This window comes from Tachyglossus aculeatus, chromosome 17 (assembly GCF_015852505.1).
Source record: "Tachyglossus aculeatus isolate mTacAcu1 chromosome 17, mTacAcu1.pri, whole genome shotgun sequence".
Classification (NCBI taxonomy): Eukaryota; Metazoa; Chordata; class Mammalia; order Monotremata; family Tachyglossidae; genus Tachyglossus; species Tachyglossus aculeatus.
The window spans coordinates 55,001,280-55,025,520 of record NC_052082.1 but is presented as its reverse complement, the minus strand read 5'-3'; the positions used below and the strand labels follow the sequence as shown (position 1 = coordinate 55,025,520).

The following is a 24,241-nucleotide window of genomic DNA, read 5'->3' as shown; positions in this document are numbered from 1 at the left end:
TTGCCCAAAGTCACTGAGCAGACAAGTGGCTGAGGTGGGTTTAGAACCCAGGTCCTCAGACTCTCAGGCCCGGGCTCTATCCACTAGGCCATACTGCTTTCTGTACTAGGGATGGCAATGATGATTAACCACAGCCAAAAAAGTTTAAAAATATAAAAGTTTAAATAATAGGCAGGTGGCAGTCTGAAAACAAATTCTTCAGTCTGCCCCTTTCTACCGCAGTCTCCTTGAGGGAAATAATTGTGTCTTCTGATTCAGTTGAATGCTCCCAAATGCTTGACAGTGCTCCATCTTAGGGAGTGTGGCCTAGTGGAAAGAGTATTGGACTCAGTCGGGAGTTGTGGATTCTAGTTCTGCCACTGGCTTGCTGTGAGACCTTAGATAAGGATCTTCCTCATGGCTCAGTTTCGTCATCTGTAAAATGGGCATAGAATCCATGCTCTCCCTCTCTCCCCTGGGGCTAGAGATTATAAACTAGATTAGTAGCTCCTCGAGAGTAGGGTTGTGTCTACTAACTATATCGTACTCTCCCAAGTGCTTAGTACAGTGCTCTGAACACAGAAAAATGGAGTACACTCAGCATCCCATGCTGTTGGAATGCTTAGCTGTCACCAGGCTGACACACTTGTGTACTGGTGGAGTCCGAGCTCAGAATCTGTACAGGTTTTCTCATTGTCTTAGGGATGTAAAACTCTGTTTTCAATGACTTTTTAGTTTGCAAAAATAGAATGCCTGGAGAAAGCCAATTTTCAGGCAAAAATATGTATGTATAGGGGCTGCTTAATCCCACCTCCCCAAATAATTAACTGTTGTATTCGTAAAGCAGCCTTTATTGTATTTTCAAGCAGCCTGGCATAGTGGATAGAGCAACAGCCTGGGAGTCAGAAGGGCATGAGTTCTAATCTCAGCTCTGTCTTGTCTGTTGTGTGACCTTGGGCAAGTCACTTCACTTCTCTGGGCCTCAATTCCCTCATCTGTAAAATGGGGATTGAGACTGTGAGCCCCAGGTAGGACGGGCTGTGACCAACCCGATTTGCTTGTATTCACCCCAGCACTTAGTACAGTGCCTGGCACATAGTAAGCGCTTAACAAATGCCATTATTATTATTATTTCTATCAAAGCTATAGGGCCAAGCCTTGTACTAAGGGGTAGATACAACACAATCGGATCAGATACGGTCTCTGCATCACATGGGGCAGGTGAAGTGATAATGAATACCCATTTTACAGATGAGGAAATAGGGACATCTCCTTCAAGCGCTTAGTACGGTGCTCTGCACACAGTAAGTGCTCAATAAATATGATTGAATGAATGACACAGAGAAGTTAAGCGATGGACTCGGCGTCACACAGGAGGCGGGCGGTGGAGCCAGGATTTTAGGAGCCAGGTCCTCGGATTTCCAGGCTCTTGCTGTTTCCAGTGGGCCGCATGGACCTCTCCCTCTTCAGGGAGAAAAACTAATCAGCTCACTGGGCTTCCAGAGCTCCGGCTTCTGGTCGCCACTTGGGGGCGCGGGAGGGGAGGAAGAGAAGGAGGAGAGAGAGAAGTCAGTCAGACAATTCTATTTATTGAGCGCCTACTCTGTGCAGAGCACTGTACTAAGCGCTTGGGAGAAAACAATTTGTCCCTCTGTACAACCTGTAATTTATTGTGGGCAGGGAATGTCTGATGTTCTACTGTACTCTCCCAAGCGCTTAGTCAGTCAGTCAGTCAATCGTATTCATTGAGCTCTTACTGTGTGTAGAGCACTGTACTAAGCACTTGGGAAAGGACAATCTGTACTTCTGTACAATCTGTAACTTCTTGTGGGCAGGGAATGTGTCTGATTCTATTGTACTCTCCCAAGCGCTTAGTCAGTCAGTCAATCGTATTTATTGAGTGCTTACTATGTGCAGAGCACCGTACTAAGCGCTTGGGAGAGGACAATCTGTCGCTCTGTACAACCTGTAATTTATTGTGGGCAGGGAATGTCTGATGTTCTACTGTACTCTCCAAAGCGCTTAGTCAGTCGTATTTACTGAGAGCTTACTGTGTGCAGAGCACTGTACTAAGCTCTTGGGAGAGGACAATCTGTACTTCTGTATAATCTGTAACTTCTTGTGGGCAGGGAATATGTCTGATGTTCTATTGTACTCTCCCACGCGCTTAGTATAGTGCTTTGCACACAGTAAACGCTCAATAAATATTAATAATAGCAATGATAATGTGTATTGTCTGGCTCCCGCTAGAGATTGCGAAGTCGTTGTGGGCAAGGAATGTGTCTGTTGTTGTAATAATAATAATAATTATAATTGTGGTTTTTAAGAGCTTACTATGTGTCAGGCCCTGTACTAAGCGCTGGGGTGGACGCAAGTAAGTTGTACTCTCCCAAGGGCTTAGTACAGTGCTCAGCAAGCAGTAAGCGCTCAATAAATGCGATTGAATGAATTAATGCATTTAATACAATGTAACCATTTAACAGACACGTTCCCTGCTTATTATTATTATTATTATTAATAATTGTATTTATTGAGCGCCTACGGTGTGCAAAATACTGTACTAAGCGCTTGGGAGACGAGTTTACAGTCTATAGGGAGAGAGTCCCTTCCTCTCCGAGGTCCTCGGGGATGGAGAGGCGTTGGAAAAGTTGAGAAGCAGCGTGGTTTAGTGGAAAGAGCCCGGGCTTGGCAGTCAGAGGTCGTGGGTTCAAATACCAACTTCGCCACTTGTCTGCTGTGTGACCTTGGGTAAGTCACTTTACTTCTCTGTGCCTCAGTTAACTCATCTGTAAAATGTGGATGGAGGCTGTGAGCCTCACGCGGGACAGGCTGATTACCTTGTATCCCCCCCCGACGCTTAGAACAGTGCTTGGAATATAGTAAGCGCTTAACAGATACCATCATTATTATTACGGGAAGAGGAGTTAGGGTATCATGCGTGGGAGTCTTGGGGAGGGGGCTGGATGGGGGGTCGGGGGTCAGAAGGGAAGGGGAGGGAAAGGGTGAAAGCTCACCTCCTCCAGGAGGCCTTCCCAGACTGAGCGCCCTTTTCCTCTGCTCCTCCTCCCCTCCCCAGCGCTCCGACTCCCTCCCTCTGCTCTACTCCTCCCCGCCGCACTTGTGTCTATCTGTATATATTTATTATTCTATTTATTTTATTAATGATGTCTTTATCTATAATTCTCTTTATGTTGATGGTATTGATGGTATTGACACTTGTCTACTTGTTTTGTTGTCTGTCTCCCCCCTCTAGACTGTGAGCCCGTTGTTGGGTAGGGACCGTCTCCATATGTTGCCCATTTGTACTTCACAAGCGCTTAGTACAGTGCTCTGCACACAGTAAGCGTTCAATAAATACGATTGAATGAATGAGTGGGAATGGATTGGGGGGAGGGGAGAATGTCCGGGGGCTGGGTAAAGTAATTGGGGGTCTTGGGGAGGGGGGCTGGAGGGAGAGGGATGTGAGAAGGAAAGGGGAAGAGTGGGGAGGAAAAGGGGGGCGGGGGTCCGAGGGGGAACGGGCTGAGAGGAGGATGTCCAGGGGGCTGGGAAAAGGAATTGGGGGCAATTAGGGGTCTTGGGGGCTGGGGGGGGGGTCGGGAGTGAGAAGGAAAGGGGAAGGGGGGAAAGGGGGGGAGGGGGTCCAAGGGGGAACGGGCTGAGGGAAGGGGAGGGTGTCCAGGGGGCTGGGAAAAGGAATTAGGGGGATCATCCGTGGGGGTCTTGGGGGGAGGGGCTGGAGGGGGTCGGGGGTGAGAAGGAAAGGGAAAGGGGGGAAGAAGGGAGTCCGGGGTGGGGGGGAGAAAGGGTCAGAGGGGGAAGGGGCTGGGGGGAGGGGAGGATGTCCAGGGGGCTGGGAAAAGGAATTGGGGGGAATTGGGGGCCTGGAGGGAGAGGGGGGTGAGAAGGAAAGGGGGAGAAGGGGGCGGGGATCCGAGGGGGGAAGGGGCTGGGGGGAGGGGAGGATGTCCAGGGGGCTGGGAAAAGGGACTGGGGGTCTTGGGGAGGGGGGCTGGAGTGAGGGTCGGGTTGACAAGGAAAAGGGGAAAAAGGGGAGGGAGGGGATGGGGGCGGGGGTCGCGAGGATCCGGGACGCCTGTGTCCGGCGGGCCCGGGCCGGGGCAGTTGGGGGCCGTTGGGATGGCCGGTAAATGGGGAGAGGTCCGGGGAGGGGGCGGGGGCTCCTTCCGCCCTCCCGCCTTAAAGCGGCCACTGGCTTGTGGTCTCTGGCTCAGCTCAGCCCCGGAGGAACCATGGCCCCGCTCCTCAGTTACATCTCCAAGTTCAAGAACTTCTTCATCTTGTTCTTCACGCCCGTCATCCTCCTGCCTCTGCTCATCTCCATTGGGACCCAGGTAAACCTGCTCCCCCCACCCCCTTGGCTATGAGAAGGATCTGGGTTCTAATCCCGCCGCTGCCGCCTCTGTCTGCTGGGGGACCTTGGACAGGTCACTTCGCTTCTCTGGGCTTCGGGGACCTCGTCTGGAAAGGGGGGATTGAGATTGGGAACCCAGGGGGGACAGGGATTGGGTCCAACACGATTTGCTTATCTCCACCCCAGAGCTACTAGTACAGTGCCTGGCACACAGTAAGTGCTTAACAAATACCGCAGTTATTATTATTATTCTCTGGGTCTCAGTGACTTCATCTGGAAAATGGGGATTGAGATTAGGAACCCCAGGGGGGACAGGGACTGGGTCCAAACTGATTTGCTTGTCTCCACCTCAGCGCTTGATACAGTGCCTGGCACACAGTGAATGCTTAACAAATACCACAGTTATTATTTTTATTATTATTATTTGGGCCTCAATTACCTCATCTAGAAAATGGGGATTGAGAATGGGATAGGGAACAGGGACTGTGTCCAAACTGATTATCTTGTATCTACCCAGAGCCTGTACTACAGTGCCTGATACATAGTAGGTGCTCAACAAACACCACTATTATTATTATTCTTATTTATTGAGCACTTACTCTGTGCAAGCACTGTAATAAGCACTTGGGAGAGTGCCCTATCACACTATAACAGTCTGTAGAAACGTTCCCTGTCCACAGTGAGCTTATAGTCTAGAAGGGGAGATGGGCATTATTTAAATAAGTAAATTACAACTATGGTAATAAATCCATCAATCAACCACATTTAATGAGTAGCTAGAGTTGGTAGGCTTATTCTCCCTACTCCCTCCCAATCCTAATAATATATTTGTTATATTTGTAATATTTGTCAGGCACTTTACTATGTATCAAGACTGTAAACTCTAGACTGTACATTCATTGTGGGGGGAGGGGATGAGTTATACCAACTCCGTTATATTGTACTTTCCTAAGCATTTAGTACAGCCCTCAGGGCATGGAAAGTGCACAATAAATACGATTGATTAATCCAGCACTGTGCTAAGTGCCGGGGTAGATGCAGTTCAATCAGATTAGGCAAAAGCCCCAATCCCACACAAAGCCTACAATCTTAAAGGGGGGGAGGAAAGGTATTCAAATGAGGAAATTGAGACATAGAGAAGTAAAGTGAGCTCCTTGTGTGTGCTACAGTGCCTTTTTTGAAATGGTATTTGTTTAAGCGCTTCTTACATGCCTGGCACTGTACAAAGCGCTGCTAGATACAAGCTTATCAGGTTGGACATGGTCCATATCTCACATGGGGCTCACAGTCTTAATCCCCACAAATGAGGCAACTGAGACACAGAGAAGTGAAATGACTTGCCCAAGGTCCCACAGTAGACAGGCGGAAGAGCTGCGATTAGAACCTAGGTCCTTCTGATTCCCAGGCCCATACTCTAATCACTGGGATCCTTTCAATGCCTTCTTCACTTCAGCACCCGGAGTAACCGTCTGGTAACCAGAAACCTCAGCTGCGAGTGCTTGAGTTTTGAACAGAAGTAACTGTTCAGTTGGACTAATTTTTAGTTTCCAGTAGTTACCCAATCACGGGGAACGTAGGCCTCTGGAATCATCCAGACTAAAGGCAAGATGATGCCCTTAGTGGGTTTATTTTAATTTCTATTTACTGAAGAACGGTGCCGTTAAACTACCAGACCTATCCTCATCGCTATTACTGCACCTTTTGATCCGCTGCAAGGAACACTCGTTTTAACCAGGTAGTTTGGTGGGTCTATTACAATTGGCTTGTTTTTCAGGGGATCCTACAGAAATGCAAAGCATCTGTGTGATCAATTTCTAATGCCACTTTGGTCCTGAAATATCCAACCCCTCCTCTGAAGCTATGGATTGAGGTGTTTTTTTTTTTAGGTGAAGTGGGTCCAACTTTTAGGACTGCAAATGCCTCTCCTCTGATGAATGAACTGGATTCCTCAAAGTTCTGTCTCAGAGGTGTGGGGAGATTTAATTAGGAAAGAGAGGGAGAAGGAGCAAACATGAAAGAAAACCCACGTGAGTTTTTTAGGTGAAGTGAGTTCAGCTTTTAGATCTGCAAATAATTCTTTCCTCTGGCAAATGAACTGGGTTCCTCACAGTTCTGTTCCAGTGGTTTGGGGAGATTTAATTAGGTTGGAAAGGGAGATGGAACAAACATAAAAGAAAAGCCATGTGGGTCCAGAGTGGCTTTTATGGCCAGCTCGGTAACATGCTAAGGACTGCTGTTTTGGGGACCAGCTACAGTTTGTGTTGAGGAGCTGGGTTTATTTTTTAAATCCACTTTGAAGTTCAACTTCAGATATCCTCTGGGTTCTTGCAGGTAAATACTCTCCTAGTGTGTGGGCTTGTTTGTTTATTGCCAAGTTCTTTTATTTGCCTGCTAAAAGCTTACTAGCAGGCTGACCTTCCACAGCCTGGATCATTTTAAATGCGGAAGTAATCAGGAGGATTCAGTACTCTCGTTCCTGGAACTCAAAGCGGTGTCTACTTTATAAAAATGAGAGAAGCTGCATGACCTAATGGATAGAGCACAGGTCTGGGAGTCAGACCTGGTAATTCTGGTATTTGTTGAGCACTTACTACGAGCCAGGTACTGTACTAAACTCTGGGGTAGATACAAGGTAATCAGGTTGTCCCACGTGAGGCTCACAGTCTTAATCCCCATTTTACATATGAGGGAACTGAGGCACAGAGAATTTAATTCAGAAGGACCTGGGTTATACTCCTGGCTCAGCCACTTGCCACTGTGTAACAAGTTACCTCAGTTCCCTCATCTGCAAAATGGGGATTAAGACTGAGCCCCATGTGGGAAAGGGACTGGGCCCAACCTGATTAGCTTGTATCTACCCCAGAGCTTAGTACAGTGTCTTGCACTTTGTGAGTTCTTAACAACTGCCATAACCCTCCCCCCCCTCAAAAATAAACAAGCTTGCAAAAATGAATTCTGAATCTGGAATTAATCGATCAGTCAATAATATTAATTGGGCACTTACTGTGCTTGGAGCATGGGACTTGCACTTGGGAGGATACAGTAGGGTTAGAAGCCCCAATCCCTGCCGTCAAGGGAGTCTGGGGGAGATGGACACAAAGTAAATTACAAGCTGAAGAAGAGAAAGGAAAAAATGGACGTGTTGATAAGTGCTTAAATAACAGGGTCTGTTTGTCAAAATGGACAGGAGTGAGGTGGGTAGATGTAAGTGGATAAGTGGTTAGTCGAATGAGGTGGCAGTCGGCAGGGGAGTGAGAATTATAATGGGGGAAGATTAGAAATGAAACAGGGAAGGCCTCCTGGAGGAGATAAAATTTCAGAAAGTCTTGACTGTGGGCCGGTGGATTTGAAGTGGGAAGGAGTGCCGATATTAATAATAATTGTGGTATTTATTAAGCGCTCACTCTGTGCTAAGCACTGTGCCAAGTGCTGAAGTAGATAATCAGATCAGTCACCATTCCTGTCCCTCTTGGGTTTCCCAGTTTAGGAGGGAGAGAGAATGGGTATTTTACATCCCCATTTGAAAGCTGAGGTAACTGAGGCCCAGAGAAGTGACTTGTCCAGGGTCATCCAGCAGGCAAGGGGTGAAGCTGGAATTACAACCCAAGTCTTCTGACTCCCAAGTCCGTGTTCTTTCCTCAAGGCCTCGCTTGTTATTGCCCCAGGCAGGGATAGTTTGATAGCCAGTTGGTTTTGCAGAGAAAGAGGGGACAGATCTTTCTATCACTTTCGGGTGGCATTCGTTAATCTACTCTGAATGACCTCTTCGGAGCAGATCACTGAAAGAGGTTGGAGGACCCAGTTCAATGCTGTAGTAGCCGTCCTGAGGCTATTTACTGAGCACCCAATGGGTATATTGCACGGTGCTGAGAGGTTGGGAAAGTAGAATAGAATCACAAGAGACATGCTTCCTGTTTTGCAGTGAGATTGAACTGAGGGAGAGAGGTAAGGGGGTAGCAGCAACTGCAGTGTTAGGTTGAGGCAGCATAATAATCATAAATGTGGTATTTGCTAAGCACTTACTCTGCACCGAGCACTATATATTAAGTGTTGGGCTAGATACCGTAACCACACTGGACCCAGTACCTGTCCCACATAATCTAAGTAGGAGGGAGAACAGTCCCATTTCACATGAGGAAACTGAGATCCGAAGTGGAAATGACACTGCAGGGAAGTGGCAGAGTTGGGATTAGAACCCAGGTCCTCCAGCACTGTACGAAGTGCTTGGGAGAGTACAATATAACCGAAGTGACAGACATGTTTTCTGCTCATAAATAGTTTAAGGGATTATGGAAAGGTCCATCAGAACATGCAGCGTGGCCTAGTGGAGAAAGCATGGGCCTGGAAGTCAGAGGATCTGTGTTCTAATTCCGGCTCTTCCATTTGCCTGATGTGTGACCTTGGTCAAGCCACTTAACTTCACTGTGCCTCAGTTTCCTCAGCTGCAAAATGAGGATTCAAAACCTCCTCCTTAGGCTGTGAGCCCCATATGGGACAGGGACTGTAACCAGACTGATTAACTTGTAGCTACCCACTGTTGGGTAAGGACCGTCTCTATATGTTGCCAACTTGTACTTCACAAGCGCTTAGTACAGTACTCTGAACACAGTAAGTGCTCAATAAATATGATTGAATGAATGAATGAATCTACCCCAGCGCTTAGAGTGGTGCTTGACACATAGTAAGCAGTTAGCAAGTACTATAAAAAAGTTTTTTTTTTTAAAAAAAAACAAAAAACCACAAACCCAAAACTAAACACTTGCAGAGCTCATGAATATTGTTTTTTGAAATTGGTCCAAAAGGCTTCTTGACTAAATATCTTTTTCTACTTCAAATGGATATATAAGGAACTAAGGCTAGACATAATATGGGGGGTAACCGAGGAGAATAAGCATGAATCGAAATTAGTGTAAGGAACTTGGACCAAGTCCAGACAATTTGGTTGTTTTGGTGATAGCATTCATTTGGGTAGGGAGTGTTTCAGTATGCAGTAGACAATTGAATAATGAAAGTCTGCTTAGAACCTCTCCCTTCGGGGCCCCTTTTAGCATTACAAATGAACCTTCAATCAGTCATCACCCTATATTTTATGCAAAAAGCGTGCCCTATGGAATTATTTATATTTGGAACCCAAACATTGATTGTAATCTATTTCATTGCAGGATTCCATTTACCAATAATCAGAGTGCTGGGTTCTGAAAATATCTCATTAACTAATTGAATCCAAAGGACAGTGGTTTGGACAGTTCTAATCCAGGAAAGATACATGTGAAGCACAGATGATGTTTAAGCTTAAACTATTATCCTTACGAGGAGTTCAAAGGCTGTAATATTTTGATCAAATGTCAGCTGAAACTCCCATCTTTGAAATCATATAAATAAATGGAGGTTTCAGTGTTCTCAGCCCTATTCTCACCCTTTAATTTGTGACTTCTGCTTTCAATCAATTCATCAATCAATGGCATTTATTGAGCCTTTACTGAGTGCAGAGCATTTAACTAAGCACTCTCGAGAGTGTGGTATAACAAAGTTGGTAGACTTGGTTGGTTCCTGCTCACATGGAACTTAGTCTAGAAGGGTGGACAGATATTAAAATAAATTACAGATAAGGACATAAGTGCTTTGGAACTGGGGTGAATGTCAAGTGCTTAAATGAGCCTTGTTGAAGGCCCATCTCATCCAAGAGGCCTTCCCAGACTAAGCCCCACATTTCCTCATCTCCCATTCCCTTCTGCGTCGCCCTGATTTGCTCCCCTTGCTCTCCCCCCTCCCAGCCCCACAGCACTTATGTACATATCTGTCATTTATTTATGGGGCTCTCAGTCTTAATCCCCGTTTTTACTCATGAAGTATCTGAGACAAAGAGAAGTGAAGTGATTTGCCCAAGGTCACTCAGCAGACAAGTAGCAGATGGGATGAGAATGTAGATCCTTCTGATTCCCAGGCCCATGCTCTATCCACGAAGCCATGCTGCTTCCCTGGATACAGATCCATGGACAAGTGTGATGCAGAAGAGAGAGGGAGAAAGTGAAATTAGGGCTTAGTCAGGGAAAGACCTCTAACCAGGTAAGTAGACACATCCCTGCCCTCAAGAAGTTTACAATTTAGTGGGAGAGGCGAACATTAAAATAAATTACAGATAGAGGAAGGAACCTAGTAAAACTACTATTGATTACTACTTCTACAAAATTTGTTGAGTCCAATCAGTGTCACTAATAATGATGATGGTATTTAAGCGCTTACTATGTACCGAGCACTGTTCTAAGCGCTGGGGATAATTGAGTTGGACACAGTCCCTGTCTCACATCAGGCTCACAATATTAATCCCTATTTTAAAGAGGAAGTAACTGAGGCACAGAGAAGTGAAATGACTTGTCCAAGGGCACACAGCAGACAAGTGGTGGAGTCAAGATTAGAACCTGGGTCCTCCTTCTGGCTCCCAGGCTTGTGCTCTATCCACTATCCATGCTATTTACCGAACACCTATTGTGTGCAGAGCATTGTACAGAGCACTTAGGAAAGTACAATAGAATCTCTAGGCACAATCCCCGCTCTCAAAGAGCTTGCAGTCTAGCAAGCGTACAGTCCAATAATTCCATGTATCCTGGCTCTGGCAGTGCTGGAATGTGCAGGAAACAAACTCAAAAGGACAGAGATTTCCCAAGGCAACACTGGCAGTTATACAAAGTATAAGTACAAATTGATTCGACACTTTGTTGGCATTTTCCCAGCTGTCCACATTGAGTCTGTGTTTCTGTGTCTCTCTGGGTTCCTTTCGGTAAATTTTAAGTGAGAGGATCAAGGGGAAGCAGCATGGGCTAGTGGAAAGAGCACGGGCCTGAGAGTCAGAGAACCTGGGTTCTGATTCCGGCTCTGCCACTTGTCTGCTGTGTGACCTTGGGCTAGACACTTAACTTCTCTGTGTCGTAGTTCCCTCATCTTTCAAAATGGGAATTCAATGCCTAATTTCCCTCCTACTTGGACTTTGAGCCCCATGTGGGACAGGTACTGCATCCGACCTGATTACCTTGCATTTACCCACGCACTTAGTTCACTGCTTGACACATAGTAAGCGCTTAACAAATACCACAGTCATTATTACTGTTTTGGGCCTCCATCCCCTCATCTGCAAAATGGGGATTTAAAACCTGTTCATTAATTCAATCGTATTTATTGAGCGCTTACTGTGTGCAGAGCACTGTACTAAGCACTTGGAAAGTAAATTTGGCAACAGAGACAATCCCTACCCAACAATGGGCTCATAGTCTAGAAGGGGGAGACAGACAACAGCAGACAAAACAAGTAGACAGGCATCAGTAGCATCAAAATAGATAAATAGAATTATAGCTTGCTTCTACCCCCAGGACTTAGTAGGAAGCAGTGCGGTCTAGTGGATAGAGCATGGGACTGGGAATCAGAAGGCCCTGAGTTCTAATCCAGGCTCTGCCACTTGTCTGCTGTGTGACCTTGGGCATGTCACTTAACTTCCCTGTACCTCAGTTACCTCATCTGTACAAAGGGGATTAAGGCTGAACTCCATGTGGGACAGGGACTGTGTCCAACCCGATTTGCCTGTATCTACCCCAGTGCTTAGTACAGTGCCTGGCACATAGTAAGCGCTTAACAAATACTGCAGTTGTTATTATTATTATTATCATCATTGCAGTGCTTGGCACGTAGTAGGAGTTTAACAAATATTGTTATTATAATCAGAATCATCATCATTATTATGATCCTTATTATATTATTATCAAGCCATATGAATTTTCTCCGTCTGCTGTCTTGCTCGGTTTCTGATGTGGGTAGAGGGTTCCTGGAGAGTTAGAGTGGGACAGTACCTCTGCTGGTGAGGGTCGAATGTGGCCCCAAAAGCTGAATAATGAACGGTTCTGATTGGGTTTCAGGAAGCAAAATGCGCCTTCGTCATCCTCCTCATGGCAGTGTACTGGTGCACAGAAGTCATCCCTCTGGCTGTCACATCTCTCTTACCTGCCCTGTTATTCCCTTTGCTCAAAGTCTTGGATTCCAAAAAGGTAAATGGATGTTTTCAACCTGATTATCTTGGATCTAACTCAGCACTTAGTTCTGAGCTTGGCATATAGTAAGCCCCAACAAATACCACAATTATTATTATTATTCTCTGTGGGTCAAACACTTAGGCATCACTGAATAGGAGATTTGATATCTCTCTCTAGAAGTTTTATTTTAAGAGACCCAGGTTTTAATCTTGAATCAGCCCCTGGCTTGCTACATGACCTCAAGCATGCCACTTGACCTCTCTGTGCCTCAGTTTCCTCATCTGTATTCATTCATTCAATCATATTTATTGATCACTTACTGTATGCAGAGCACTGTACTAAGCACTTGGGAAAGCACAAAACATCAAAAAAGAGAGATAATCCCTGCCCACAATGAGCTCACAGTTTATCCCTGCCCTATCTTTTAGATGATGAGCCCCAGATGGGTCCAATACTGTATCTGATCTGTTTATCTTGTATCTACCATAGTGCTCAGCAGACTATGTAAGAAGCTCATGGTGGGCAGAGAATGTGTCTGTTTATTGTTCTATTGTACTTGCCCAAGTGTTTAGTACAATGCTCTGCACACAGTAATTGCTCAATAAATACAGTTGAAGGAATGAATGAATGATCTTAATAATTACCATCCATGGGCCATGTCAAATTCCTACCTAAGTGCTTAACAAATACCATTATTATTATTACCTGTGGTCTCCCCCAGTGCTTATTATTATTTAATAATAATCATATGTATTGAGTGCTTACTGTATGCAAAGCACTGTTTTAAGCGCTTGGGAGAGTAAAATATATCAAACACATTCCCCGCCCACAACGAGCTCACAGTCTAGAGGAGTACAGTGCTGTGCACACACTGTAAGCATTTAATAAATACAATTACTACACAATCAATCGTATTTATTGAGCGCTTACTGTGTGCAGAGCACTGTACACTACTACTATGGTTACCATAAATACCATAAAATACTGTAAGCAGCCATAAAGATTGATAAACAACCTAATTAGAGTAAGCTAAACTACTTACTCTAGCAATAACATTCTTGCTAGTAAGCAGCCTTGTTTCCTCAACTTTTCCTTCCAAAGGGACACCTTTGCCTAAGCTGGCTCATACCTGGGGTAAGCAAAGATCCTACCCCACCACACACAGTTCCATGTCAATGGCCAAAGTTCTGTTTTCCTGGTAATTTTTCCCAGTGGTTCCCAGACTGAGATTCTGTCCCTTTTCCCATGGCCCTGGGCACACAGGTTGCTCCTTGGATTTCCGAGAATCGCAGCAGACTCCCATTCTGTCAAAAAGCATTCCGTTCTCTCCCCCGGCCCCAGTGGAACCGGGTCCGGCTGCATTTCCCTAATGAGAAGCGTCTCTCTTGCAGGTGTGCACCCAGTACTTGAAGGACACCACGATGCTGTTCCTCGGGGGGGCTGATCGTGGCTGTGGCCGTGGAACGCTGGAACTTGCACCGTCGGATCGCCCTGCGATCGCTCCTGCTTGTTGGCACCAAACCCGCCCTGTAATCTCACCCCCTTTCCTTTTCCTGAGGGTATCTCTTACAACCAGAGCCAACCAGAAAACCCCAGCTGCCCCCCTCCCCTGGCGATTTTTGTGGGGGTTCTATTTGCAGCTTCACCTAATGGTGGCAGGCTGGATCAGCCAGGTCGACCCCCATCTCCCTTTTGGTCCTTGATAGGCTGGTCACCCCCAAACTCCTCAACCCCAACCCGGAGGGCCCCGATAGCTGGAGTCATTGGATAAGCTCTCTGGTTCCTTGAGCGCAGAAAACATGAGGACCGACTCTATTGGATTGTTCATTAAGTAGTTTTTATTGAGCGCATTTTGTGTGCATTCATTCATTCATTCAATCGTATTTATGGAGTGCTTAGTGTGTGCAGAGCACTGTACTAAGCGCTTGGAAAGTACAACTCAGCAACCGAGACAATCCCTACCCAACAATAAGCTGTTGGGAGAGTACAAACACTTAGTACAGTGCTCAGGATGCAATAAGTGCTCAATAGATCCCACTGACTGAATGCCTGGTGCTCTTCACTCATTCAATCATATTTATGACTTCACAGCTTGCAGCTGTATGACTCTTCATGACTTCTCCTTATCTTCAGGGGATTCCTGAACCCATCTCCCTCAAATACCATGAATTGGCTTTGGAGAGCGGGGCTCATTTGGCATTTTTTTGATTCACATCACTTGGAAGCCTTGTAAAATCTCTACTTCCCACCTGCCCCTGGAACAAATACTTCAGTTCAGTTTGATCTGGGGGGCTGCCCAAGGCCTAACTTTTCACCATGAGGAGGATGGGGATTTTAGGGAGGTTAGGGGAACTGGGAGGCGAGGCAGGCTCCAATGAGCCTACAGGCTGGAAGGTCTCCGTTCAGCCTCTTTCTGGCCGCGATTGGAAGCTCTCCGGTCTTGTCACGGACAGGATTGAGGCCTTGGCTCCAGTGGTTGATTTCACCTCCTTCTGTTCTGTTCTTCCTCTGCAGGTTGATGATGGGCTTCATGGGAGTCACCGCTTTCCTGTCCATGTGGATCAGCAACACGGCCACCACCGCCATGATGATTCCCATCGTGCAGGCCGTGCTGAATCAGCTGCAAGACGTGGAAATGGGGATGGAAGAAGGCCTCTCTGAGATTGAACTGGAGACAAAGGAAGAGGGAGGCGAGCAGGGTGAGGACTAGAATGGCGGAACCCTCCTTCCTCAGAAACCTCAGCCCTCCGGAAATCAAAAAGGAAAGAGAAGTGTCACAGTAATAGGATTTAATATTATTAATAATAACTGTGGTATTTGTCAAGTGCTTAATATGTGCCAGGCGCTGTACTAAGTGCTGGGGTAGATATGAGGTCATGGGGTTGGATGTGGTCCCTGTACCATCTGGGTCTCACAATTTTAATCCCCATTTTACAGATAGGGGAACTGAGGCCCAGAGAAGTGACCTGTCCAAGGTCACCCAGCAGAAAAGTGGTGGAGCCGGGATTAGAGGCCAGTTACTTCTGACTCTTAGGCCCGAGCTCTATCCCCTAAGCCACACTGCTTTATTAAGTGCTTTCTGTATACAGAGCACTGGGGAAAAAATTTGTGGCCTAGTGAACAGAGCCTGGGCCTGGGAGTCAGACCTGACGTCTAATCCTGGCTCCATCACTTGTCTGCTGTGTGACATTGGACAAGTCACTTCACTTCTCTGGGCCTCAGTTGCCTCGTCCAACAAATGGGGATTAAAACCATGAGTCCTGTGTGGGAAAGGGACTGCGCCCAACCCGATTATCTGGTATCTACCCTCATCGCTTAGTTCAGTGCCTGGAACATAGTATGTTTAACAGATAACATTTAAAAAAGAATTAGACCCAGCCCCTGTCCTGTGGGGGCCTCACAATCTAAAAATGTAGAGGGGGAGAGGGGGCTGGTGACAGGCACATAAGCAGAGATGAAACAAAAGCGACATGAGGACATGAAGGTGGAAACAGAGGTAAGCAGGTACAGTGACCATCTAGAAGAGCAGAATCCTAGGCTCCTGGCGATTGAGTCCATGTCACCACTGTGGCCACAGTGACTTCTCCAGTGCTGAGGTCCTGCAGAGGTGGCAGTGAGCTGAGGCTGCTTCGCTACACCCCACTGGGATAGAGGGAGGTGCTTAGTCGGGAAGGAGAAGTGGGGTCTCTGCAGGGCAGGCAGTGATGGTTACTTCCCCCCACCAGGCACCCCCGAGGTCCCTGAGACCCCCGAGACCCCCAGGGAGCAGTACAACGGCAGTGCATCTGAAAAGAAGTCCATCTGCAAGGCTCTGACCCTATGCATAGCCTATGCGGCCAGTATCGGCGGGACAGCCACGCTGACCGGGACGGGGCCCAACGTCGTCCTCTCTGGGCAGATGCACTCGTGAGTGTCGGGCGGCTCCACAGCGCTGTGGCGACTGGTCTCCCCCACCCCTCCAGCTGGGCGTGAATGGCAGCTTCCTCCCGCGGGGGCTGGGGGTGGGCCGGGAAGGTTGAGGAGGGAGATGTGGGCATGAGGAGGTCTTGCTCTTGCAGAACCCCAAGAGTGACTCCGTGGGCATACCCCACTCTGATCCCTAATGCCTGCACCCAAAGTGCCCCGGCAGATATGTGTCAGGAGGAGGGCTCCCCCCCAGCCCCACATTCTTGCCAATGTGAGTTGGGGGAAACACGAGCCCTGGCAGAGCCAGGCCTCCCTCAGAGACGCTGAGCCAGATATGCTTCCTGCTTGGGCCATGCAGAGCATCCGACAATCCTCACGTGATCCAACTAGTCCAAAGGCCAAGGGATCCAAGTTTGCTCATTTGGCAGTCATTCCTGCCTCCCGGTGGCCTTTCTCTCAAAATCGCCCGGAGATTGCGAAGGGGATAACGGGATCACTGGCCCTTCCTCTCCTTCGTCATCATCAATTTTATCAACACCTTCCTCAGAGAAGTGGCAGGCCGAGCAGAAAGTGCAGGCGAGGTGGCAGGAGTCCCGGAATCGAATTCCGGCTCCACTGCTGGCCTGCTGTGTGACTTCTCTAGGCCTCAGTTTCCACTTAATAATTGGGGTTTATGTTAAGCCCTTGCAGGGTGTTAAGATCTGTACTTAGCATTGGAGTAGATCCAAGAGTTACCTCAATCCCCATATGTAAAATGGGGATTAAGTATCTGTTCTCTCCTGCCATTATAACCAAGGGACTGCATCTGATTGGATTGGACTGTATCTATCCTAGGACCCAGCACAGAAGTGTTTTTAAAAAACACCACTATTATTATTCATTAGCAGCAGCAGTACTTCCCAAGCACTTAGTGTAGTGCTCTGCACACAGTAAGTGCTCAATAAATATGATTGAATGAATGTATGAATACCACCAACGAGTTCATTATTAAATGCTACTTATTCAGCTGCCACGTATGCTGGACACAACACAGAAGTTAATTCCAGGAGAAGACTCTCTCCCTGCCCCTGGGAGCTTGCAGTCTAATAATAAGGCAACATGAAACCTGTTCATGGCCTGTGCTCTCTTGTTTAGGCCACGCTACTTCTCAGAAATTATCAACTGCTTCATAAAGACTGTAAGCTCGTTGTGGGTGGGGAATATGTCTGTTTACTGTTGTACTCTTTCAAGCATTTACTCCAGTGCTCTGCACACAGTAGGTGCTTAATACATTCGATTGAAAGAATGAAGGGGTTATCTACATTGAGTGGGTAGAGCACAGGCCTGGGAGTCAGAAGGCCCTGGGTTCTAATCATGGCTGTGCCACTTATCTGCTGTGTGACCTTACACAAGTCACTTCGCTTCGCTGGACCTCAGTTACCTCATCTGTAAAATGCAGAGAGATTAAGACTGTGAATCCCACATGGGACATGGAATCTATTCAACCTGACGAGCTTATCTCTACCCCAGTGCTTAGAACAGTGCCTGACACATTGTAAGTGTTTAATGAGTATTATAGGAAAAAAAAAATCTGCGGGTGAGAGAGGGGGCTTCTCACAGGATCTCTTTCCCTCTCACCCTATCTTTGTCCTCCTTCCCCTCCTCTTGAGCTTGTCCGCTGACAGCAGAGAGGTTGCGGAGGTCAGATTCCTGGTGGCCTGGCTTCAGAACTGATACCTACGTTTCCTTATTTCAGGCTGTTCCCCAAGAACAAGGATGTGGTGAACTTTGCCAGCTGGTTTGGATTCGCTTTCCCCAACATGTTGCTGATGCTGCTGCTGGCCTGGTTTTGGTTGCAGTGCTTCTTCATGGGGCTCAAGTAAGTTTCTCTGGAGTCCGGATACCGGTAGAGGTCAGTCAGGACAACTTTGGGAGGCAAGTGAGGAAGGAGTTTTCCTCCCCACAGTCCCTGGGTGGGTCTTCAGTGAAAGGATTGGAAAATTCCCAGACTCCGTCCACTCTGGCTTTGTGGGAGCTTGGAGGAAAGCCTGTGGAACTGGAACAATTAATCAATCATCAAACCCTCTAGACTTTAAGCCCATTGTGGACAGGGAATGTGTCTATTATTGTTATATCATATTCTCCCAAGCACTTACTACAGGGCTTCACACACAGTAAGCGCTCAGCACCAGTGGTATTTATTGAGCGCTTTGTAGGTGCAGAGCACTATACGAAGGGCTTTGAAGAGTCTGATACAACAGAATTAGCAGACACGTTTCCTGCCCGTAATGAGTAAGGTGTAGACAGGGATTCTGGCCCCTAGAAACCCTCCACGTTTGGGAGTTTGCGCAGATGCTTGTGTGATGACATCACGTTATGGGGTGGACAATTCACCGGGCACTCTGTGATACCATATGGAATCGGGACCCCGGGGCGTGACTGAACTTCAGCCTTCTGAGAGACCTAGTTCTAGAATCATGTTTGAGGCAGGTGATTTTTGAATTGATGTCCCGAGGAGGGGGATACAAAAGTTCATGGTCCTTGAATTTTCCCATTTGGTAGTAAGTTTGGGCAGATTGTGAGGGGTCAAGAAAACACCCTCACCCCTGCCCAGCCTAGGGTTGATTTCTGTCACCCCATGGATGACTCCATGGGGTCTTCACGTGGTCTGCACCCACAAAATGCCCAAGTAAGCGCCATGCCACCATGTGAAATTAACCGGGAGTGGGCCAACGGTTGCACGGGATGCTAATAATGATTAGAACGGTATTTAATGAGTGCTTCCTGTGGGCTGAAGTGCTGTACTAAATGCTGGAGTTGCTCCAAGATAAACAGGACAGTCTCTGCCCCATGTGGGTTTCTCAATCTAAGAGGTGGGGAGAGCAGGTATCTGATCTCCATTTTACTTGGATGAGGAAACTAAGGCTCAGAGAGGTTAAGCAACTGGTCTAAGGTCAACTAGCAGACCAGTGGCAGAAGAGGAATTAGAACTTGAGTCTCCTGACTTTCAATCCCATGCTCTTTCCACCAGGCCATGATCTGGAAAGATGCTTTCCTTTAGTGTTTTATCCTGATTCTTTTAGCCTTATTGCGAGGTGGTGAAATGCTCATCTGACAGCAGACTGAGGTGAGATAGGAACTTTGATTGATTAGTAATTATGGTATTTGTTAAGTGCTTCCTATGTGCCGGGCACTGTACTAATCGCTGGGGTGAATATAAGCAAATCGGGTTGGGACACAGTCCCTGTCCCACATGGGGCTCACAGTCTCAATCCCCATTTTACAGATGAGGGAACTGAGGTATAGATAAGTGAAGTGATTTGCCCAAGGTCACGCAGCAGACAAGTGGCGGAGCTGGGGTTAGAAGCCATGACCTTCTGACTCCCAGGCCCGTGTTCTAGCCATGCTGCTGATTGATTGAGTGTGATGCCACAGCTACCTGTCAGCAAGAGAATGGGGCGTGAGTCCGGCCTAGTGGAAAGAGCTCGGGCCTGGGCATCAGGAGATCTGGGTGCTAGTCCTTCAGCGGGGACTCGGATAAGTCATTTAGCCTCTCTGAGCCTCAGTTTCCTCATCTCTAAAATGGGCATGAAGACCCCTGCTCTCCTTCTCTCTTACATCATGAAAGGAACAGGGATGCCATGCCTTGTTGATCTACAATCTGCCCCAGCTCTCGGCACGCGGCAGGCCGCTTCATAAACCCCCTTTCACATGCCAAATTTGCCCTCTTCTCCCTTCTTTGCCCCAAAGCTTTAAGAAACTGTGGGGCTTAGGGATGGAGAAAACGAGAAAAGAGAAACTGACCTACGAGTTGCTGAGTGCAGAGTATGCCAAGATGGGTCCGCTCACCTTCGCCGAAATCAACGTCCTCGTTTGCTTCATCCTCCTGGTGTTCCTGTGGTTCACCCGGGATCCCGGCTTCATGCCCGGCTGGATGTCCTTCTATTGGACGGACGGCAGGACCAAGTAAGTCAGCGGTGTGATCCTGATTTAAATCTCTCTCCACTTTAGAGGGGCTGGTTGGCGGGGGGTCACAGAGCTCACTTAAAAATTGACAGGCATCGGATACTGGAAACAATGAGTAGCAATGGTATTTACTGAGCACTTAATGGGAGCAGAGCACTGTATTAAACTTCATTCAATTGTATTTATTGAGTGCTTATGGTGTGTGAAGCACTGTACTGAGTGCTTGGGAGAGTACAATACAACAACAAACAGATGCATCCCCTACCCACAGCAGGCTCACGGTCTAGACGGGGAGACAGACATTAATTTCCATAACTAAATAAATTATAGATATATACATAAGCGTCATGGGGCTGGGATGGGGAATGAATGAAGGGCGCAAGTCAGGGCAATGCAGAAGGGAGTGGGAGAAGAAGAGAGGAGGGCTTAATCAGGGAAGGCTTCTTGGAGGAGATGGGCCTTCAATAAATCCTATGAAGGGGGGAGAGCACTGTACTAAAAGAACAAGAGGGGGAGCAGACACCATCCTACCAAATGCTTAGTACAGCGCTGGGATCATAGGAAGCACTTAATAAATACCATAATAGTAAGACTATAAACTTGTTGTGGGCAGAGAATGGGCCTGCCAATTCTGTTGTATGGTACAGAGAAGCGGCATGGTGTAGTGGATAGAGCATGGGCCTGGGAGCCAGAAGGTCATGGGTTCTAATTCCGGCTCTGTCACTTGTCTGTAGAGTGAACCAGGGCAAGCCACTTCACTTTTCTGTACCGCAGTTCCCTTGTCTGTAAAATTGGGTTTAAGACTGTGAGTTCCAAGTGCAACCTGATTAGCTTGTATCTACCCCAGTGCTTAGTATAGTGCCTGGCACATAGTAAGACATTTAACAAATATCATTAAAAAAAAAGTGCTTGCTATGTGGTAAGGATTGTATTAAGCACTGGGATAGGTCGGACACAGTCCCTGCCCTTTAGGGGCCTTCCAATCTAAAGTCAGGGGACAATAAGTTTTTAATCCCCATTTTACAGGTCAGAAGACACCAAGAAGTCAAGTGACTTGTCCAGGGTCATAGAGCAGGCAAAGGGCAGAGCCAGGAGTAGAACCCAGTTCCCCTGATGTCCAGGTCCATGTTCTTTTCGCTAGGCCACTCTGCTTCTCCACCTGCTTGCCTGTTCTCAAGGAAGTGATTGAGACATCTTCCAAAGGAAACAGAGCTTTTGTAGGTGAAACTTCCTACTATATCCTTCTTTTCCCTGAAGGTATATGACTGACGCGACCGTCGCCGTCTTCATTGCAATATTGCTTTTTGTCGTTCCCTCTCAGAAACCTCGATTCAACTTCCGAAGCCAGACGGACGAAGGTAAAGGGATGGGTGAGGAGCAAGGTGGGGGAGAGAAGCTGGGGTCTCTGAGGATACTTCAGCTCTACTCTAGAATCCCAAAGTTCCAGTCAGGCCTACATCACCCCCAGCCCCTCTGAGAGGGGAGGAGAGAAAAGAGGGGAAGAGAAAGAGCAAAGGTGGGTTGTTCCTGTTATCCTGGCTCAGACTCCCTTTTCTCTTCTTCTCCCAGAGTGGAAGGAACCGTTTTACCCACCAGCCCTGCTGACCTGGAAGGTGACTCAGGAGAGAGTACCCTGGGGCATTGTGCTCTTGCTAGGTGGAGGGTTTGCTCTGGCCAAAGGAGCTGAGGTAAATACCAGCCTCTCCAAGAGTCAGGGAAGGCCTATGGCAGGGAGGGTGGCACCATTTTATGGGGGCAATTTAGTCCTGGAAGAAGTGTTCCCAAATCTTCAAAGCAGACTTCTTCCTCCTCCCTTCTCCCTCATTCCTCCCCCCGCCCCCCCGCCTTCTCCACATTAAGACTGTGAGCCCCATGTAGGAGTGGGACTGTGTCCAACCCGATAAACTTGAATCTACCCCAGCGCTTAGAACAGTGTATGACATACAGTAGGCACTTAAATACTATATGAATGCGAAAACAAAAGACAAAAAAAAAAGCTTGGAGGAGCAGGTGAGTGAATGCTGAAGTTATAGGGTGAATTCAGAAGTGCTTCAGAAGGTTGTGGACACATCAGGACATGATCAGCCCAGGCGTCCAGGTCTGGGACTAAAACCAGGGGAGGGGGGACTCCCCAGTTTTGTCCCCGAAACGCCCAGGTAGGCAGGTGTCACAAGGGATTATCCGTGGAACATGACTCCTCTGGGGATTGTAGGTCTCCAAGCTGTCCAACTGGATGGGGGATCAGATGAAGCCTTTGAAGTCGGCCCCCCCATCCGTCATCACAGTGATCCTGTCTGTCTTCGTGGCCGTCTTCACCGAGTGCACTAGCAACATCGCTACAGCCACCCTGTTCCTCCCCATCTTTGCTTCTATGGTAAGCGCCTTTCCACTTCGTCCCCTTTGCTGGGCTTTTCTGGGTCCCAGCTAGAAACCCGACCTCCTTCCGCTCCCCAACTCAACCTACTCCCTGGGCTGACGGAGGTTCTAAGGGCAACGGAAATGCACTCTCTTTTTCTCTGGTATAATTGAACGTGATCAATTGGTGGTATTTATTGGCCCTTACTGTGGGCAGAGTACTGTACAGAGCACTTGGAAGAGTAATTGTAATAATAACTGTAGTATTTGTTAAGTGCTTATTATGTGCCAGGCACTGTACTATGCACTGGGTGGCTACAGCAAATTGGGTTGGACACAGTCCCTGTCCCGCATGGATTTCACAGCCTTCATTCCCACTGTACAGATGAGGTAACTGAGGCACAGAGAAGTGATGTGACTTGGCCAAGGTTATTCAGCAGACAAGTGGCAGAACCGGGATTGGAACCCCTGTCCTTCTGACTTCCAGGCCCTTGCGGTATTCACTAGGCCACGCTGCTTCTCTGTACACTGAGTACCAGAAATAATAATAACAATAATACTAATAGTGGTATTTGTTAAGCAGTTAGACCAATACAGTACCACCAAGCTGGTAGATATGTTCCCTGCCCATAGGGAGCTTACAGCCTAGAGTGACATTGATAAAAATAAATTACAAATTTTATCAGTCAATGTTATTTATTGAGCACTTACAGTGTGCAGAGTACTGTAATAAGTGCTTGGGAGAGGACAATCCAATAGAGTTGGTAGGCATGATTTATGCCCTTACGGTGCTTACAATCTAGTGGGGAGACTGACAATAAAATACAGTTAGAATGAAGCAACAAAGCATAAGGATCTGTACCAATCAATCAGCGGTGTTTATCGAGCGCTTACCTTGTTCAGAGCACTGTACTAAGCTCTTGGGAGAGTACATCAATTGAACAGAGTTGGCAGACATGTCCCTTGCCCACAGTGAGCTTACAATCTGGAGGTGCTGAGGTGAATATCAAAGTGCATAGTTGACCCAGAAGGGAGGGAGAAGGGGGTGAGGAGATGAGAGGTTAGTCAGGGAAGGCTGCCTGGAGGAGATGGGATTTTAGTAGGGGTTTGAAGGTGGGAAGAGTGGCGGTTTGTTGCATATGAAGGGGGAGGGAGGTCCAGTTGCGAGGCAGGCTGCGATCAAGGGATTGATGTTGATTGAGACGAGAGTGAGACACACATTCAAGGACAAATCTGGGCAGGCTGGGGTATAGTGGGAGAGGAATGAGGATAGGTAGGAGGGAGAGAGCGGATCGAGGCCTTAAGGCTGATGGTGAGATGAATGGGCAATCAGTGGAGGTTATTTGAGGACTGAGGAGATGTTTGCAGGACATTTGTGGTGAGGGATGAATGAGTTGAAGCTGAGGAATGAATGAGTTCTCCAAAGGAATGAAGAGGGAACGTCTATCATTCTTATCATTCCTCAGTTCAGTGATCTCCAAAGAAGAAGGCAGAAGTTGGATCTGGATAGGGTGGTGCTGAGGGGAATTACGAGAGAAGGGTATGGAAAAATCCCTGCCTTTTTATATATAAAAAAATGGTTTTTGTTGCTTACCATGTGTACCAAGCATCATATTAAGCACTGGAGTAGATACAAGCTAATCAGATTGGACAGTCCCTGCCC

The 24,241-nt window shown here is 47.3% G+C and overlaps 1 protein-coding gene across 1 annotated transcript in view; it reads left to right on the top strand.

Moving 5' to 3' along the window:
* The window catches only part of SLC13A5 (solute carrier family 13 member 5), a 29,858-nt gene that overhangs the window by 721 nt on the left and 4,896 nt on the right, over positions 1 to 24,241 (top strand). Inside the window, 11 exon segments of the mRNA XM_038759382.1 lie at positions 4,215 to 4,334; positions 12,259 to 12,387; positions 13,764 to 13,805; positions 13,807 to 13,901; positions 14,887 to 15,071; positions 16,098 to 16,278; positions 18,014 to 18,136; positions 20,008 to 20,223; positions 21,481 to 21,581; positions 21,793 to 21,911; positions 22,436 to 22,597. Of these exon segments, the coding sequence (XP_038615310.1) occupies positions 4,233 to 4,334; positions 12,259 to 12,387; positions 13,764 to 13,805; positions 13,807 to 13,901; positions 14,887 to 15,071; positions 16,098 to 16,278; positions 18,014 to 18,136; positions 20,008 to 20,223; positions 21,481 to 21,581; positions 21,793 to 21,911; positions 22,436 to 22,597 (1,455 nt within the window). The 5' untranslated portion in view covers positions 4,215 to 4,232.